The following is a 16,819-nucleotide window of genomic DNA, read 5'->3' on the forward strand; positions in this document are numbered from 1 at the left end:
TTAGTTCTGCCCCATCTAGGTTCTCATCCATCTAGTTCCTTCCCATCTTAGTTCCTCTCCCATCTCCTTCTTTCTCATCTTGTTCTTCCCCATCTGGCTCTTCCTCATCTTCCATCTTGTTCCTCTAGTATTCTCTTTCAGCCCTTCAATCTAGTTCTTCCCATCTAGTCCATTCCTCTCTAGTTCTTACCCATCTAGTTCTTCTGTTCTCTTTTTTCCTCTCTCTCTCCTCCTCTGTTTCCCTTATTCTCTCTGTTCCCCTAAGTCTCTCAGGAATCCAGTTACAAACCCAAGCAATAGCAATCCTCTGGCAGAGCAAAGTCACCAGGCTTGAACTCTTACAGGGTCATAAAGACAGGTAAGAATTTTCCTCAGGCAGTGACCACCAGGCTTTCTTTTACAATCCAAAAGGGGAGTGGTAAAGGAGGAGGTCAATAGAGAGCTAATGATCAGTTAGTATATCAAGAAGGGAATTTATGTGCTCAATCTACATTCCTAGAAGTGGTTAGGTAAGAAATTAGGAGTCTATTAGTAAGGCTGTAGGGAAGGAGGGTCTCACCCTAAATTGCACAAGAAATAAAGCTATCATCCTGACCTAGGGGACAGGTGTTTCATTTGGCCTTGGATGCTTGATAGGTATTTTAGATAAATACACTGTTAGGAGTTCTTGGAAGCACACAAGAAAAATCATTTTAGGAACCAGATAATATATATACAAAAGCTAAAATATCACCAAGACTATTTAAGCCATGGCTTGACTTTTGGAAAAGTCCTTGACTTTTCCAAGTAGTAGCTTTTGTGATAGTAGCTGAATTCCATTACGTTTACCTGCAGCTTGCAGCAGATCTCTATGATACAGGACAACAGAATACTCAAATGGAGCCCCAGTGAGAGCCCATTATCAGTGGCATAGCAGAAGCTGGAGGCCTTGAACCAGACCAATGACTCTTACAAGGAACACTTGCAAGTAAACATGAATGGACTAAAGGTTACATTGTGTGACTCAATGGGCCACACTGCAGCTTCCATGACAAGAGTCTTCTCTCTCTCTCTCTCTCTCTCTCTCTCTCTCTCTCTCTCTCTCTCTCTCTCTCTCTCTCTCTCTCATTTTGTTTTTGTTTTTCCTTTTAAATTTGGTTTTGATTTAGGGGGGAGGTTGCCAGGGCAGAGGGCAGATGTGTGGGGATAGGGAGATAAGTGGGATTGGAATGTATGATGTGAAATCCACAAAGAATCAATAAAAGTTAAAACAAACAAACAAAATCCCCCAAACATAAACAAACAAACAAAAAAACTAAAGAAAATTTATCTAAAAATATCTGTAAGTTTCAGTTTTTTCATCTATACAATGGTACAATACAACACCTTTTAAGGTTATATTTTAAAACCAGCTAATACAAAAATATTCAGTTCAGCATTTGGCTTATAGCACTAAGAATGTAGCCATGCTGCTGTGTAATTATTATTTCTGCACATCTACCACAAAAGCTGTATAGCTGCTGCCGTAAGAGAGGAACCCAAAGACATTGGCAAATCCAAAGGCTTGAAATAACGCAACTGCAAAGGTAAGTAAAACATCTTAGATGCAAAATTACATGTCTGAATGGGTAAAAAGGCACCAATTTAGTAAATGTCATTTCGGGGTGAGAGGGAACATTCTAGACATCCCAAGGCCTGCAGTGACACCTCTGTTTCTTTTGAGGATATTCATCCTGTGACTCCTTGAGGAAAAGTATAACATTCTATTAATGCTTAGTGTTACAGTCTCATCAAAATCACTCTAAATAAATTCTAAAGATTGTATCTGGGTTCTTGTGTTTGACTTTAACTGGACTCAGGGTATAGTTTCTTTTCACAACAAGCACTGGTTGGACTTTGTAATGGAAACAGTCACCAAAGGCTGACTTATGCCAGGGATTTCCATATGGCAATGTTGCAAGAGTCAGACTTTGCTTCTATACAAACAAGCATCAAGACAAGGGAAAAAAAGATCTTCTTTTCTTTGTAAGACCAATTTTCAAAATGATGTAGGCAATTTGGAGTATAAATTCTCACACAGTTTGTTTTGCTTTAACTCTTTTTCATATGTTATGGTTTGTCATTCATATGTCACAAATTTGAAGCAGAATCATAAGTGTGTACATATGTATATGTATAAGTGTGGTGATATTTTATTTGTGCTGAAATGTGTACGTTAATAAATAAAGCTTGCCTGGAGATCAGGGGGAAAAGGCCAGCCATTATAAGTAAACAAGAAGTCAGGCAGCACATGTCCTTAATCCCTTAGCAGGCAGGATCTCTGTGTGTTCAAGGCCTCACTAGGGAACACAGCCAAGTGTGGTGACACACTCCTTTAATCCCAGTACCAACCATAGAGACCTGGAGGTCTGGACAGACAGACAGACAGAAAGTGACAGAGCTGTGTAGGAAGAGGAAGTGAGGTAGCTTGGCTAAGATAGCCAATGAGAGGGCAGAAAAGCAAGGCATATAAGCCTGGGTAGACCGGAAGACAAGTTCTTTGAAAGCTGCAGAGTTGGTGAGGTGAGGTTAGCTGATGGCTTTCTGTGTTTCCCTGATCTCTTTAAGGCTTTAACCAAAATTTCTGGCTCTGTGTTTCTTATTTAATAAGACCATTTAGAAATTTGTCTACATATAAGATGTGTGTGTGTGTGTGTGTATATATATATACACACACACACATATATATATATGTATGTATACAATGAAGCACAGAATTTTATAAATAAATAAAAATTGATCACTAAGGCAAGTAGAAATATGGGCAATTCTAGATAAAATAGATAAAAGACTTGCTTGCAGATAACCTGCTCACGCTTGCAATCCTAAGCACTTTAGAGGCTGAGGCAGGTGGATTACTATAGGCTTGAGGTTATATAGTTTCAGTCTGGGTTGCCATCTTGATTATGTTCAAGACCCCTGCCTCAAAATAAAATTAAATTTAACAAAACATAAAAAACGTACTCTTCAATTTGTCATTGATATTTTAAATTTATTATCAGTTCCCGGAATTTTGGAATAACTGGTTGAGAACAAAATCTGAATTGCTCCCTCTTGTTTGGACATGAAAGGCAAAACTCCAATTTCTGCCTCCCTTCTTCAGCTTTACTCTTCTGTCCTTTATCCTGTAAGCACTCAGGACAAATGCCTTTGTCAGGGGAGCAGTCGATGTAGGTAGACCGAGTTGCTCATCTATAAACAGGAGTTGGATGGTTTCTTTTTGCATGGAGCATGGCTGCGACTCACTATAACATTGGAAAAAAGTCGCTTCTCTTCCATGAGTTCCCTTGGGAGGAATAGCTCCAACTTACAACACAGATCATAAAGCAGGTGACGCATTCTATCAGAATTGCCTGTAAATTGAGGACAGCCTGGCGGTCTTACCTTAAAAGAGATCTCATACTGCTCTCCTCCCCAGATCTCTAAGCCTGGGTCATAGCCACCCAGTTCCCAAAACCACTTTCGATCCACTGCGAAGAGACCTCCAGCCATAACAGGAGATCTGGAAGACACAAGATAGATAACATTTAAAGGACTATGAACATTAAAGGCAGTAGTATTTTGCTTTGAAATTCATGATCTGGTTTAGTGGTCAAAGTACATCATTTTTCAGCGTGGTTATCTATAGGTAAATGCAGAATTCCTATTGCATCTCCTATTGAAGTGGATGTAGGGAAAAAATCTGTGTGAATATTAAGCTTTGCAATCCAGGTTTTGACACAGCAAAGGTCTTTCAGAATCATACTTGGCTACTTGCTTATCATCAGAAAGAAATACATCACTATCAGTGACTGATATGTTGGGAAATAGTACTCATTATTATGGCTTTTTCTTAAGTTGAGAGAGATCTTTTAGACAGAATAGTGGTGAAAATGTAATAGGCAATGTCTCTGATTTAATCGCTCACATGTATTTATTCACTGAGCACCTATCTACTATATACAATTCATGTCCTATTTAGAGACTATGAAATAGAATATAGGATAAAATAAGACTTTAAAAACAAAATTTTGATTACGTGTATTTGTGTGTATCTATGTATGGGTATATGCACATGTTCTGGAGCCTGGGAGTCCAGGAGAGGGGGTCAGTTCCCATGGTGTTAGAATTACAGGTGGTTGTGAAGCCACCGACAGGATTTTGGGAACTGAACTCTTGTCCTCTGGAAGAGTAATACTGGCCTACACTGACCCATCTTTTTAGCACAAGGAGAAATATTTCTGAAGGTGTAGATTTTATATAATTGACAAAACCAAAGATCTAGAAGAATGATTTATCTATTCTCCCTAGGAAAGTGCGCAGGATATATCGAGAGTCTCATGTAACATTTACATTTTGTTAGGAATAGAATTTTTAGAATCAGATGTCCCTTACTCCACTCCTTTCTCCAGCAGCTGTTCCCGCCCCCATTTTTCTGCACACAGCAATCCGAAGTGGAATTATAACTGAAGCTGGAACAGCTCAAGACTGTAACATTTAGTGGGTGCAAATTCCCAGTGATCGTATCACTAAGTTTGTAACCTTTACTTCTTCAGGGCTGGGTTATAAGCACTAACAGTTTTGAATTTTAGAGCTATTGGGGAAAAGAAATTAATTCTGAAATTATTTAATTGTAAGTAGTTGTGTTGCAAGCACAATAATCTTGTTTAAAATGATCTTCTCAAAAGTTTGAATAGTATATTTTGGGTTAATCTGTCTATAAATTAAATTCAAATGGAGCCATCAATTATTAAGAGTATTGAAATTTATGAGGGTAATTCTATATTTATTTGTTCTTGGTGTTCTATCAGCTTTTTTTATGTCTTATTTTTGTAGCCTTGTTAATAGTGCAGAAATATTTAGAATTTTTGTGCTTTTGATGAATTGCCTCATTATAACTAGGAAATGGCTTTTATTATTTCTGGTGGTATTATTTGCTCTGGCATCTATTCTGTGTCATGATTATAACCATTCTGGTTTCCTTGTGTTCTCCAACTCTAGTGTTTATAACTGTTTCTGGCTTTTAACTTTTTCACCAGTTGTGTTCATACCTCACGTACGTTTCTGAGTGGCTGATGTAGCTTAGTAGATAGAGTGGTGGTGTAGCGTGCATGAAGCCTGGGGCTGCATTCTCAGTGCCATCTCTAGTCACAGCTCTTGGCAGGCAGAGGCAGCAGGATCAGTTCATGGTCATCCTCAGCTATGTAATGAGTTTAGGTCAGCCTGGCCTACACGAGATCCTCTCCTCTCTGTCTCCCTGAAAAAGTGGGTTTCTTCAAAGTGGCATATATACACACCTGGCTTTTCAATTGGGTCATCTGCATGCCAGAAGAGGTCACCAGATCTCATTATACATGGTTGTGAGCCACCTTGCGGTTGCTGGGAATTGAACTCAGGACCTCTGGAAGAGCTGCCAGTACTCTTAACCTCTGAGCCATCTCTCCAGCCCCTAACTGAAGTTTTTGATAGCGTTTCACTGCATGCTATGCACCCCACATTATAATGCTCATAGTTTGAAGTAAATATGCTTTGAAAACATTTCAGTAATAAACTTCCGTCACAAACAATATGCACATACATGAACAATACATGAACTATATACACACAAACAAACAATGCAGAAATAATATTCGGAGCACCATTTTGTATTCTGTTGGGTTTAAATAGTTCCAGAGAAAATCTAGCATTGTGATTTGTCTGTAGACCTGAGTCGGTGGATTCACTTCTGACCCAAAGGAGTTGATTCCAGGTAATGTGGCACCGAAGCCAGAAGAACTGAGGTGGGGACTTCCTGCTTCATCCAACAGTGAAGAGTTTATTTAGTGCGTCGTACTGTCTTCTTCCTCGGAATACGAACAGGAGCGGTCAACTATGTTCTGCATGTTCTTCTGCTCTGTTTTTTACTTTGAGTAAAAACTGGTCTCTCAGAACTCCCGGTTGGTCCCGTTCTTCAGATTGTCATTGGCCTGTCTACTTCCTGCCTTATTTCTCCCTAACCCTCTTCCTGTTTTGTTTCTGTGGGAATGTGAACACACTGGAGGCACGGCTTGTGGCTCTGTGTCCCGGTGACACATGACTGCTGCTTACAAGCCCTGTTCACAGTACCACAAATCAGTCCTCGCGCTTTGCAATTAAAAACGTTTGTCATCCCTGGGATGACTTCTGAAATTAAGGTGGCCATGAGGATTCTTTATTTTCACGGCATAGAAATATGTGACTTTTCTGCATACTTAATGGAAGTCAGTTTTCTATTTCATACCAACGCTATTGAGCCATGTAATAAATATGCGTTCCTTTTTACGTATGGTTAAATAGCTTCCCGTTTCTACAGCAATTTTCTCTATGCTCCAAATTTGGTTCACTTTTAAATTATTGAGGCTATCATGTAAAAGTTTACTGGGACCATTCTTTATTTGGCGGCAGTGACGAACTCTGTGTTCTCATTTGCAGATGTACATTTCAAAACGTGTGGCTGCTTTTCCCTTCTAAACTAGGACATTTTCTGAATGCTATGTCTTTATAAGGAGTTGCCAAACTACCTACCATTCTCCGTTTCATGTATTGATTCTTTACTTCATATATTCAGAAAAAATGGTGGAGTTTTAATTGAAACATGCTTTCTCTAGGGTTTTTTTTTTTTTTTAAATTTTTACCTCTTTTCTCAAATTTTTAGGCATATAGAGTATGATTTCGAATTTTAACACATGCCACATAACCTTTTGGATTAGAGAAATGAAAGCATACAAAATACTGAGAAATAAATACATGTTTTAAAATACACTAACAATTAAAATCTAGATCCAGTAATGTGAAGGAAATGCCAGTTTGGCGCCTTAGGAAATAAACTGGCTCTCAGCTCTCTTTCATTTCAGTGGACACAGTGAAATTTCTGGACATGTGGGCTGCATTGTGAATTCGATCAGAAATGAAGCGACACACTTTCCCTCAGGACCCAGTCAAGCCAAGTCAATCAGCGGAAAGGCAGCCCACGGGACTTTCCATCACACAGGCAGACATTTTTAGTTGGTCCACGACTCAGAACTCTTATAATTAAAATAGTAATAATTATTATTTCAACAAGAATTCAGTTGCAGAGCAAATGATATTTAAAATGCAAAAAGGGCTTTTAAGCGACAAATCACGTCTTAAGTTAAGATTTTTGAGAAGACTGTTTAAAACTATTTTCAGTAATTTAACTTTGTCCAGTAATATGAAATAGGAAAAGGAGGACAGAGAATATTGCCACCCTTATATTATGCAAGGAGTTGATCATTCCAGGCTCAAAGAGTGAAATGAGCCTGAGCTGAGAGAGAGGTATCTTTTAGAAAGCCAAGGTAGAGAAACAGAGGGGAAATGTAATGACGGTTACAGAAATCTCTGCTTTCACTCAACAGTTTCCATGCCTGCATCAAGGGAGAAACGGCCTGGATAGCATGGTTATGGAAAGGACAGTGTGAGCGATGAAGTTTAAAGCTGGAAGCGTATGCCTGAAGTCAGCTGACCTGAGTAATCAGGCAACGCTCTTCTGGTCTCAGCCCCCGAGCAAGTCCAGGCACCAAGTAAATGTCTTAGCATCATGATACTTGCTTCTACCTCTAGGAGGCGCCAGATAGCATTTACATCACACACGCATGCACGCACGCACGCACGCACGCACGCACACATGCGTACTTTTTCTTTCTTTATCCCTCTTCTGCTTTTCAGACAGGAATACATTTCATCATTAATATTAAAAAATGCAATGAACAGATGGTCTTTATTTCTTTCTCAGGGGCATTAGTCATTTGGATTGAATCCTAGGAGTGATGGATTCTATGACTTCTCAAGCAACGGACGGACTTCAGAAGTGATCCGGTTAACAAAATGAACAGCTCAGGTTTCTGGTATTTTGTCATTGATAGAACCTGACGGTAGATGGAAGCAATAATGGCCCCACTGAATCGTGGCTTCCTTTATCCATGCCTTGTACGGTACCTTCTCATCCTGACTTGGTTGGCCCGGTGTCTTGGTTTTCCAATGTTAACAGATGTGGTGCAGGAAGAAGCATATGCCCTGGGGACTGTTCCCTTTTACTAGTTACGGAAGCCCATGACCCTGTGAAGAAACTTGAGCTCTACTGTCAGAGGCAAATGGCCCCAGTGACAATCAGGACCAGTGGCCACAACTGTGAGACTTTCCAGACTATCTTATCTTATCCAGCTCCATCCAAGCCAGAAGATGACTAGTATCACATGAATGACCATGGGCACACACACATGGGATAATTCTCCTACTTGGATTAATACTGACTTTGTCTCCTAGGAATGTGGTGATATATTGTGTACCCTAATAAATTTGCCTGAAGATCAGAGAACAGAACAAGCCACTAGATTAAACATAGAGGCCAGGCAGTGGTGGCACACACCTTTAATCCCAGCACTCGGGAGGCAGAGATCTGTCTGGATCCCTGTGACTTCAAAGCCACCCTGGACTACATGAGATTGACTCAGTCTAGGAGAGAAACAGAGCCAGGCAGTGGTGGCACACACCTTTAATCCCAATACTTGGGAGTCACATGCCTATAATCCCAAGTACTTGAGATCTCATGCCTTTGCTTGAGAAGCACATATGCCATTAATCCCAGCACTAGGAAAGCTGGGACAGAAAATGATATGGGTGGGTGGAGAAAGGTATATAAAGTGTGAGGAGACAGGAACTAAAGTCTTTCGGCTGAGGAAAGCTTTTCAAGCTGAGGAGTCCTAGAGGTAAGAGGTGGCTTGTTCCTTTGTCTCTCTGATCTTTCAGCATTCACCCCAATATCAGGTTCTGTTTTTTTTTATTAAAAGACTTATTAGCAATTTGTGTTACACAGTAAGCTGAACTTTCTATGGTTGAACAGACGAATTGATTGCTAACCAAGTAGGAGTTAATCATGCTCCTTAAGAGAAACCAACAGAGCAAATTGAGTTGTGTCTAATTTATGACCCATGGAATTGTGGACCAACAAACCCATGGCTTTAGCCTCCTGGTTTCTGGGATGTGTTGTCATGCATGCATAGGGAGCACATGACAGAACTTATTTGAGATGCAAGCTCTTAAGGAACGTATTAGCAGTTGTATTATGCAACCAGTGAGTGATGCTACTCATTGTTAGAGACAGTGCTTTGGTTAGTTATTCATTTCTAAAATACAAATGATACAGTCTTATTATTTTATTTTCTTTATGTATTTACTCTCTCTCTCTCTCTCTTTCTCTCTCTCTGTGTGTGTATACATGTACGGGATGGTGCCTCTCTCTCTGTATACATGTATGGGATGGTGCATGTGTGGGGATCATTGAACAACTTGGGGAAATTGGTTTTCTCTTTCCACCATGTTGGTTTTGAAGATCGAACTTGAATTCTCAAGTTTGGTGGCAAGGATCTCTATTCACTGAGCAATCTCACTGGCCCAGGATGATTTTTTAAAGTTGTCTCCACTCATATCCTGGGGTGTATTGCCATGCAGAGCTGAATTCAGAGCTACTTAAGACAAAAGTGGAAGGCTTTTATTCTAAAGAGGGAGAGGGTTCTATTTTTCTAGATTTACAAATGCAAACATTAGTGTTAGAAGTATTAGTAGGAAAGGAGGCCAACTGGTCATATCAACAGTTGGCAGGGTTAGAACCATTTAGCTCTTTGGATAAAATGATGAGGAAAACAAAATCATAAGTCATGGTACATAATTTCACTATGATGTATCATGATTTATCAGTTTGCTCTTGTCACACACAAATACACGTTATGTTAGGAGTTCAAATCTTTTATAAAATTCCACAAACTTTTTGCTGTCTGCTTCATATTTAAAATAGTAGATGCTCCTCAGAGTGGGTATAAAGTGTTGACAGAAGAAATCATGTACAATTTATGTAGTGCCTTAAATCAACAAATGCAGTCTGATGGCCTTGGCTTGACATTTCAGTCACATTGTTGTTTCTGAAGTGCTTAGAAGCTCCTGTCTGCATGTCTTTGGTAGTTTGGCATGTGACAAAATGGAAAACCCCCCAAGTCAAAAAAGGCTATACTCACATCATCTTAGTGGGCACAGGAAGAGAATAGACAAAACGTGCTAAACACTTTTTCAGTTGTATTCTTCTAGGTAGACAGGATGCTGAATCTGTCAACTACTTTTGTGCAGTTTAAATTGATGTGTGTGTGTGTAAGTGAGAGCTAAAGCCCCACCCAGAAGAGGACTATTTCCCCATTCCTTTTTTTTTAAATTTTAAAAGTATTTTTATTTTTTTATTAATTTATTTATTTTTCTGTTATCAGCTTGATACAGTATAAATTCTTATCCTAATAGTGAAATGTTTCATTGAGGCTTGTCAAGTAATTGAGTAAAACCAAAACTTATTATAAGCCACAGTCATCCTAGGGTCCCCCCTGCTATATATCCTCCCTGGTTCTGTGGGTTGCAGTCTGATTGTTCTTTGCTTTATATCTAGAATCCACTTATGAGTGAGTACATACCATCTTTGTCCTTCTGGGTTTGGGTTAGCTCACTCAGGATGATATTTTCTAGTTCCATCCATTTGCCTGCAAATTTCATGCTGTCATTGATTTTTCTCTGCTGAGTAGTATTCCATTGTGTCTATGTACCACATTTTGTTAATCCATTCTTCAGTTGACGGGCATCTAGGTTGTTTCCAGGTTCTGGCTATCACGAATAGTGCTGCTATGAACATAGCTGAGCATGTGTCCTTGTGGTATGATTGAGCATTCCTTGGGTATTTGCCCAAGAGTGGTATGGCTGGGTCTTGAGGTAGATCGATTCCCAAGTGAGTGGAAAGATGGACTCACCTGTGTGGGTACAGCTGGCGCTTCCTGCTAACCTGAATCTTTAGTGGGGTGTGTGCTGAGCAATTGATTGGGGCCACCCTAAGATGTCCCCTCATGAAACCTCTTCCAGGGTGTACAAAATTCAAATGAGGTGTTTTCTTAAATCACTTCTGCCCCTTTCAAAATGCGAATATGATGTCTTATTTTCCAAGTTTCTATCTTATTTATTTTTCACCAAGCAAGGGCTGGGATTTAGATTTTTAGAACAAATTAGTTAATTTTGATGTCAGGGAGCCGATCCAGACCTTTTCCCATGCTGTGCAAGTACTCTAGCATAGAAGCTATACCCTAGTCCTGGATTTAAAAAAAAAAAAAAACAAAATTATAGAACCTGTTTAATTATCCCAAAATTTCTATTGGATTTTTTTTTTAATTTCTAATTTTCAGTTGACCACAAATTTTGCTCATGGCCTCTTATTAAATACAATGACGGTGACTACAGGGTGATTGTTTTATGAATCCTTCATGTGCCTTAAATGATACAAACCCTGGGAGCCGCATTACAGTAATAATATGATCGCACTGGGTTTATAGGCCTGCAAACAGCCTCATTCTCCTGCCCACCTGGTTTTTCTAGAGTGGCCTGGGATACTGACTGTATGAGCAGGAATGAGTCTGGGTGTGTTTTGATTTCTAGATCTGGAAGTTACTTCATTATTGGGTCTGCTTTCCTCCTCACACTTTCCCTAGACAGCTCTGCTCACGGTGGACCCCTTCTGTGGAGGCAGCCCCTGAGGGCCCCTTCTGAGAATGGTTGTGTGCAGTACCTCAAAGTGTGTTATGTGCTTGAGCTCCAAAGCCACAGTGCTCAGGTTCAGGAGTACACAGACCCTGCTGTTAACACGACACCTTTGGTTTCTGAACTTAACTGTTGCTCTCCACAGGGGCTGAGATTCAGTCCTCTAGACACGGGCTGAGGCCAGTTCATCATCTCGAGCATCTCTATTGCCTTCTTACTCTTCTCTCAGTTCCTTTATTTTCCCCTCCTTTTTAATTGAAAAAAAAAAAATCTAACACTGTACTTACTGACCCGTACAGAGGCCTGGATGTTGTCAGCAGACCACCAATTCACTTTTTGAATGCCAGCGTGCACTTAGCAAAGGTCTCCTGCTCCCCTTGCATGATGCATGGGTGGGACTGCAGTGTTATCAAGACAGGGAAGGGCTTGTCTAGAGCTCTACTGTCTCCTGCATCTCTTGTCTTCAGCATGATGATCATCTCTCCCCCACCCCCACCCCCGAAACCCATGTTTGATGTAGCGGGGATCCCTCGGGTGACTGTAGCATGGCGGTGAATGCCAGCGCCCTGCAGCTTCTGCGTTGTGTCTCTTTCTAACCTGCTAGGGTCCCGCCCTCCCTCACCCTCCCCTCCCACCATCAAGAGGCCCTTTCTCCACTGTGTTCCGTGTGCCTAGTCCAAGCTCTCCGTACTCCCACCGATACTGACATCAAAAGGAACGCAGTTGTGGTGTGAAATGGCGGAGCAAATTACTTATTTCCTCAGTAATTGGAGACTTTTCAGAAGCTAAAAATCCCCAGTGCAGAATGGGGGAGCCTTTCTTTTTGGGTACAAATATAACTCTCCATTCACAGGGTAAATGCTAGTTATTAAAATCTAAGCATGGGTGAACGACAGGGAAGCTTGTTTTATGCTTCATTTATTTAATAAACATCTGACAGTTCCTTCTTAGGAAAACGTTGCCCCTTTATCTTAGCGAGGAATGCAAAATACGCTTTTTTTTCTCTCTAGTGCTGATTGCAACTTGAAAGAAATCTTTGCTTCATTTGATGGCATTTTATATGAAGCTAGAATTGACTAAATGTGGCTTAGATTTTTAATACCTTATCAACTATTCAGTGTTCAGTAAATTCACATGATATATCTGCTTAACGGCTTTAATTCCTTTAAAAACAAACCAGAAAGCTAGGTGGGGTGGTGCGTGCTTCTAATATCAGCATTCATGAAGCTGAGACAGGAGGATTGAGATTTTGAGGACAGGCTAAGCTGCATATAGGGACTCTGTCTCAACAACAACAACTATAACAATAAAAAAAACAACAAAAAACCAAATGAAACACAAAGAAAATGAAATGTGGGAAAAGGTTGTTAGGCATAAAAGCCTATGAGGTTTTTCGTTGTTGTTGTTTTTTGTTTGTTTTTTTCTTTTCTAGGCGGGTTTCTCTGTGTAGCCCTGACTGTCCTAGAACTCACGCTGTCACTAAATGGGGCAGAAGAGGAAGAGAGTACAGTTGTTGTACTCTGTTTCTACTTCCGTCTTGCCCTGATTCTATGGCAACTGTGAAACATGATCACAAATGTTTAAACCCTCTTCCCACTGAGAGATGAGAGGTGGTGTCTGTGTCTCCACCCTTGGCTTGGTGGGATTCCTATTGCTATGACCCACAGGTATGACGCAGAGGAATTGTGATGCCATGTGGCTTTTGAAGGACCACAGAGCTTTCTTGCTTGTTCTTCCTTGCTTGGTGCTGAGTGAACTTTAGCCCACAGTGGATCCCACAGGCTAGGAGAAAATAAGTGGTTGCCTTGGGTCTTTGCCCCAAATTAGGGATTTGCTTCCCTTTACTTGAGATGTAAAGTTCTTATTCTTTTCATGGAGAATTCTTTCTTGTATATAAGTATAGCTGCACAAAATTCTGCAAAGAGATTTGAGGGAATTGTAGATGCTTAGGTAGTGAATAGAAAAAATAAAATGAGAACATGACTGCTCCTAAGGAGTTGAGGTTTTCATTATAACTATAAGGGAGAAAAGAGCCAGAGGCAGAGACATCTGGAAGAGTGGACATGACCAGCAGACTGGACTGGGCCATGTGAGGGGAGGGAGGAGGAGAGAGGAGAGAGCCAGGAGCCAAGAGGACGGGGAGCCAAAAGACCAAAGGCCAAAAAGGCCAGAAGGGTCAAAATGGCTAGATTATATAGGGAGGAGCCACTGGGGGAAGGGTAGCCCAGTCCAGTCCCTGGGATGGAGAAGTTCAAGGTACAGGGTGTGTTATGTGAGCCAGGAAGACCCTGTAACAGGTAGGGACTGAGGGATGCTGGGAGAAGCTGGTGGCCAGCGTCAACTTTAATATGTTAATAGGTACCTCAGTTAGCCAGTTGTCCTGGGTTTGAAGGTCTATGAATCCCAGAAAATGTGTGACCAAGGGCCACTGACCAACCTTTTTGTTTTCTCTCTCTGTGTCTCTCTGTCTCTGTCTCTCTCTCTCTCTCCATCTCTCTTTTTCTTCCTTCCTTCCTCCTTCCTTCCTCCTTCCTTCCTTCCTTCCTTCCTTCCTTCCTTCCTTCCTTCCTTCCTTCCTTCCTTCCTTCCTTCCTTCCTTCCTTCCTTTCTTTCTCTCTTTTTATGTTTTGAGACAAGGTCATGCTATGTAACCTAGATGCATGTTAAATGGGGAAATAGCGCATTCCACTTCTGTTTTTGATAAGGTAATGATAAATGCTCGCTGTGAACCTGACTGTGTTTAGGATCACCCATGAGATATACCCCTTAGTGAGTCTGTGAGGATGTTTACAGAGAGATTTATCGGAGGAGGAGGGAAGACCCGTCCTGAACGCGGGCAGCATCCCATGGGCTGAGGCCCTGGACCAAATAAGCAGGAAAAAAAGGGAGAAATCAAGTGACCACATTCATCTCTGTCTGCTTCCCGACTGTGAACACGGGGTTGCTGTCTGCTGCCTCATGCTCTTCCCTCCAACATCCATAGCTGCTCATGCCATCTTCCCTTCCCCATCATGATAGAGCATCCTCACACTGTCATCCCACATTACCACTTCCTTTCTCGAGCTACTGGTGTCCGTATTTTGTCAAAGTAATGAGACGTGTAACCACCACAGAGAAGACACGTTGGTGGCTCTCTAGAGGGAAGATTTGAAAGAAACAACAGAGCAGCGTCAGTTACGAGACACTGGCAGTCTGGGTGAGAGACCAGGAGGCCTTAGGGTAGTGCTGTGGGGATGAAGAGGGATGGGAGACTACCTCTGAGGTAAAATTGGCAGACTTAGCAACTGATGTGGAGTGAAGAGGGGGAATGGGCCTGTGAGCAGTTTCATCCAATGAAAGAGAAGATGTGGGCTCAGTGGAAACAGAGAAGGTCAAGCCAACATCACAGTGTATGGAGGACCTCAGTACAACCGTGTGAGGCTTCTGGTCTGACTCCTTCGCGGGTCCTCAAAGCAATCCAAGAAAATGAATTCCGAAAATGATTCTTGTCCTTTCCTGGGGAAATCACTTTGGCTAAGCAACATGCTGTTCTGTCCTGAAGGCTAATTTATCTGGTTGGATAGTTGGGTATTTTTCTACACTTAAGGTTTCCCTGTATTGTAGATGGTCTTGGATATTCAGGAGGGGTTTTTATGTTAAGATTAGATCAAGCCAACCTAGAATAACTTAAAATGAATAATGTCAAAAATAACTGAGATGAACAGAAAATTACAAGAGTAAACTTCCATTAATTGTTACCAATTTGAGGTGAGGGGAAAGCCTGCTACAACTCATCAAATTCATTTGTCTAAGATGGTGTTACCATTCATAGTTCTACTGTTTTTTTTTAAGTCCACAATTGCTTCGTATTTCTGCTCTACAGATCGGCATAGAATATACATATAATCAAAATGCAACTTGGCCACTATTCTGAAAACAAAACCAAAATAAACAAAGAACAAAGCTACCATGGCAGAAATGAGCCTCAAATTCTCTTTATCTCTGTTTCTCTTTTTGCTAGAAAATGCTGACTTCAGCTGAGGATGTAGACAACTAGGACTGAGCTCACCTAGCATGGCATATGGCCCTGGCTTTGACTCCCAACACGGCTAAAGAGGTGGAATGGGCCTGTGAGGAGTTACGTTATCTAGAAGAAGATGTAGGCTCAGCAGAAAGAGAGAAGGCAGAAAAACTGAAGGTTCTGAACTTCAGTAGTTTTTCCTAAGAAACCACAGAGAAACAATCGTGTCCTTTGCTTTGTTAGGTGATTTTGGGTGTGACTTAAATAAGTTTTAAATAGGCAATATTACACACACACACACACACACACACACACACACACACACACACACACCTGGAGAAATTCTAGAATCCTCTCATTTGCTCTATTGAGTTAGAAAGTGCGCCTGTGAAGACTGGACCGTAAATGTCTGAAGCCTGTGATATTTCCTTCCCTGACAACACGCAGAACAAAAAGGAGGAGGAAAGACTCAGTGTAGTCCCCTCCAGTGAGTCTCTCTGCTGGGGCTGTTGTCTGCTCAGGAAGATCGAGACACAGGAGGGCTGGCAAACCTGTTCCTGTCACTCATCATGTGCTTCAACCTACAGGAGGCAGCTGAATGACAGAAAGCCGGGGAAAGCCCCCCAAAGCTCGTCATCGCCTGACTGAAACATGGAAGTGGGTGATGGAGGGCCATTTTCAAAAGCCAGCCTCGGATCAAGGCCTGGTATGGGAAGGAGAGAGGGATCCTGGCAGAAATTCCATGAAGAAGAGCTATGATGGATACTGTTCACTGTCAGCTTAACTCAGAACACCTGGGGATAGTCACACATCCTACTGGGGTGTCTATAAGGCCGTTTTTAGGGACAATTTACTGGGAAAGGAAGAGCAGACCCAAGTGTGTGGGGCACTATCCCAGAAGTAAAAAGGGGGAAGGAGAAAACCCACGGAGCACCAGCATTTCCCCCTCTCTGCTTCCCAGCTGCCTGGACAGGAACTGCCTTGCCCTCTCTGCTCCCCAGCATGATGGACGGTGCTTTTGGAAGCACAAGACAATGATACACCCATCACTCATTAAGTTGTTTCTCTCGGGCATTTTGTTCAGAGAAATGACATGAAGTGACTAATACAGAGGTAAGGATTTTCTTCCCCTCTTCAAAACGTGCTTGGAAACCATTTGTAAAGATAACCAAACCCAATGCCAACACAGAAATGTATTAAATGGACCCCAAGAACACTATACATGCT

At 41.4% G+C, this 16,819-nt stretch overlaps 1 protein-coding gene across 1 annotated transcript in view; it reads right to left on the reverse strand.

Annotated features, from left to right (window-relative positions):
- The window catches only part of Galntl6 (polypeptide N-acetylgalactosaminyltransferase like 6), a 1,088,908-nt gene that overhangs the window by 114,816 nt on the left and 957,273 nt on the right, over positions 1-16,819 (reverse strand). Inside the window, exon 8 of the mRNA XM_052752327.1 lies at positions 3,403-3,520. Coding sequence (XP_052608287.1) covers positions 3,403-3,520 — 118 coding nt within the window. The remainder of the gene's footprint in view (positions 1-3,402; positions 3,521-16,819) is intronic.

Source organism: Peromyscus californicus, unplaced genomic scaffold (genome assembly GCF_007827085.1).
Source record: "Peromyscus californicus insignis strain IS unplaced genomic scaffold, ASM782708v3 Scaffold_23__1_contigs__length_62951481, whole genome shotgun sequence".
Classification (NCBI taxonomy): domain Eukaryota; kingdom Metazoa; phylum Chordata; class Mammalia; order Rodentia; family Cricetidae; genus Peromyscus; species Peromyscus californicus.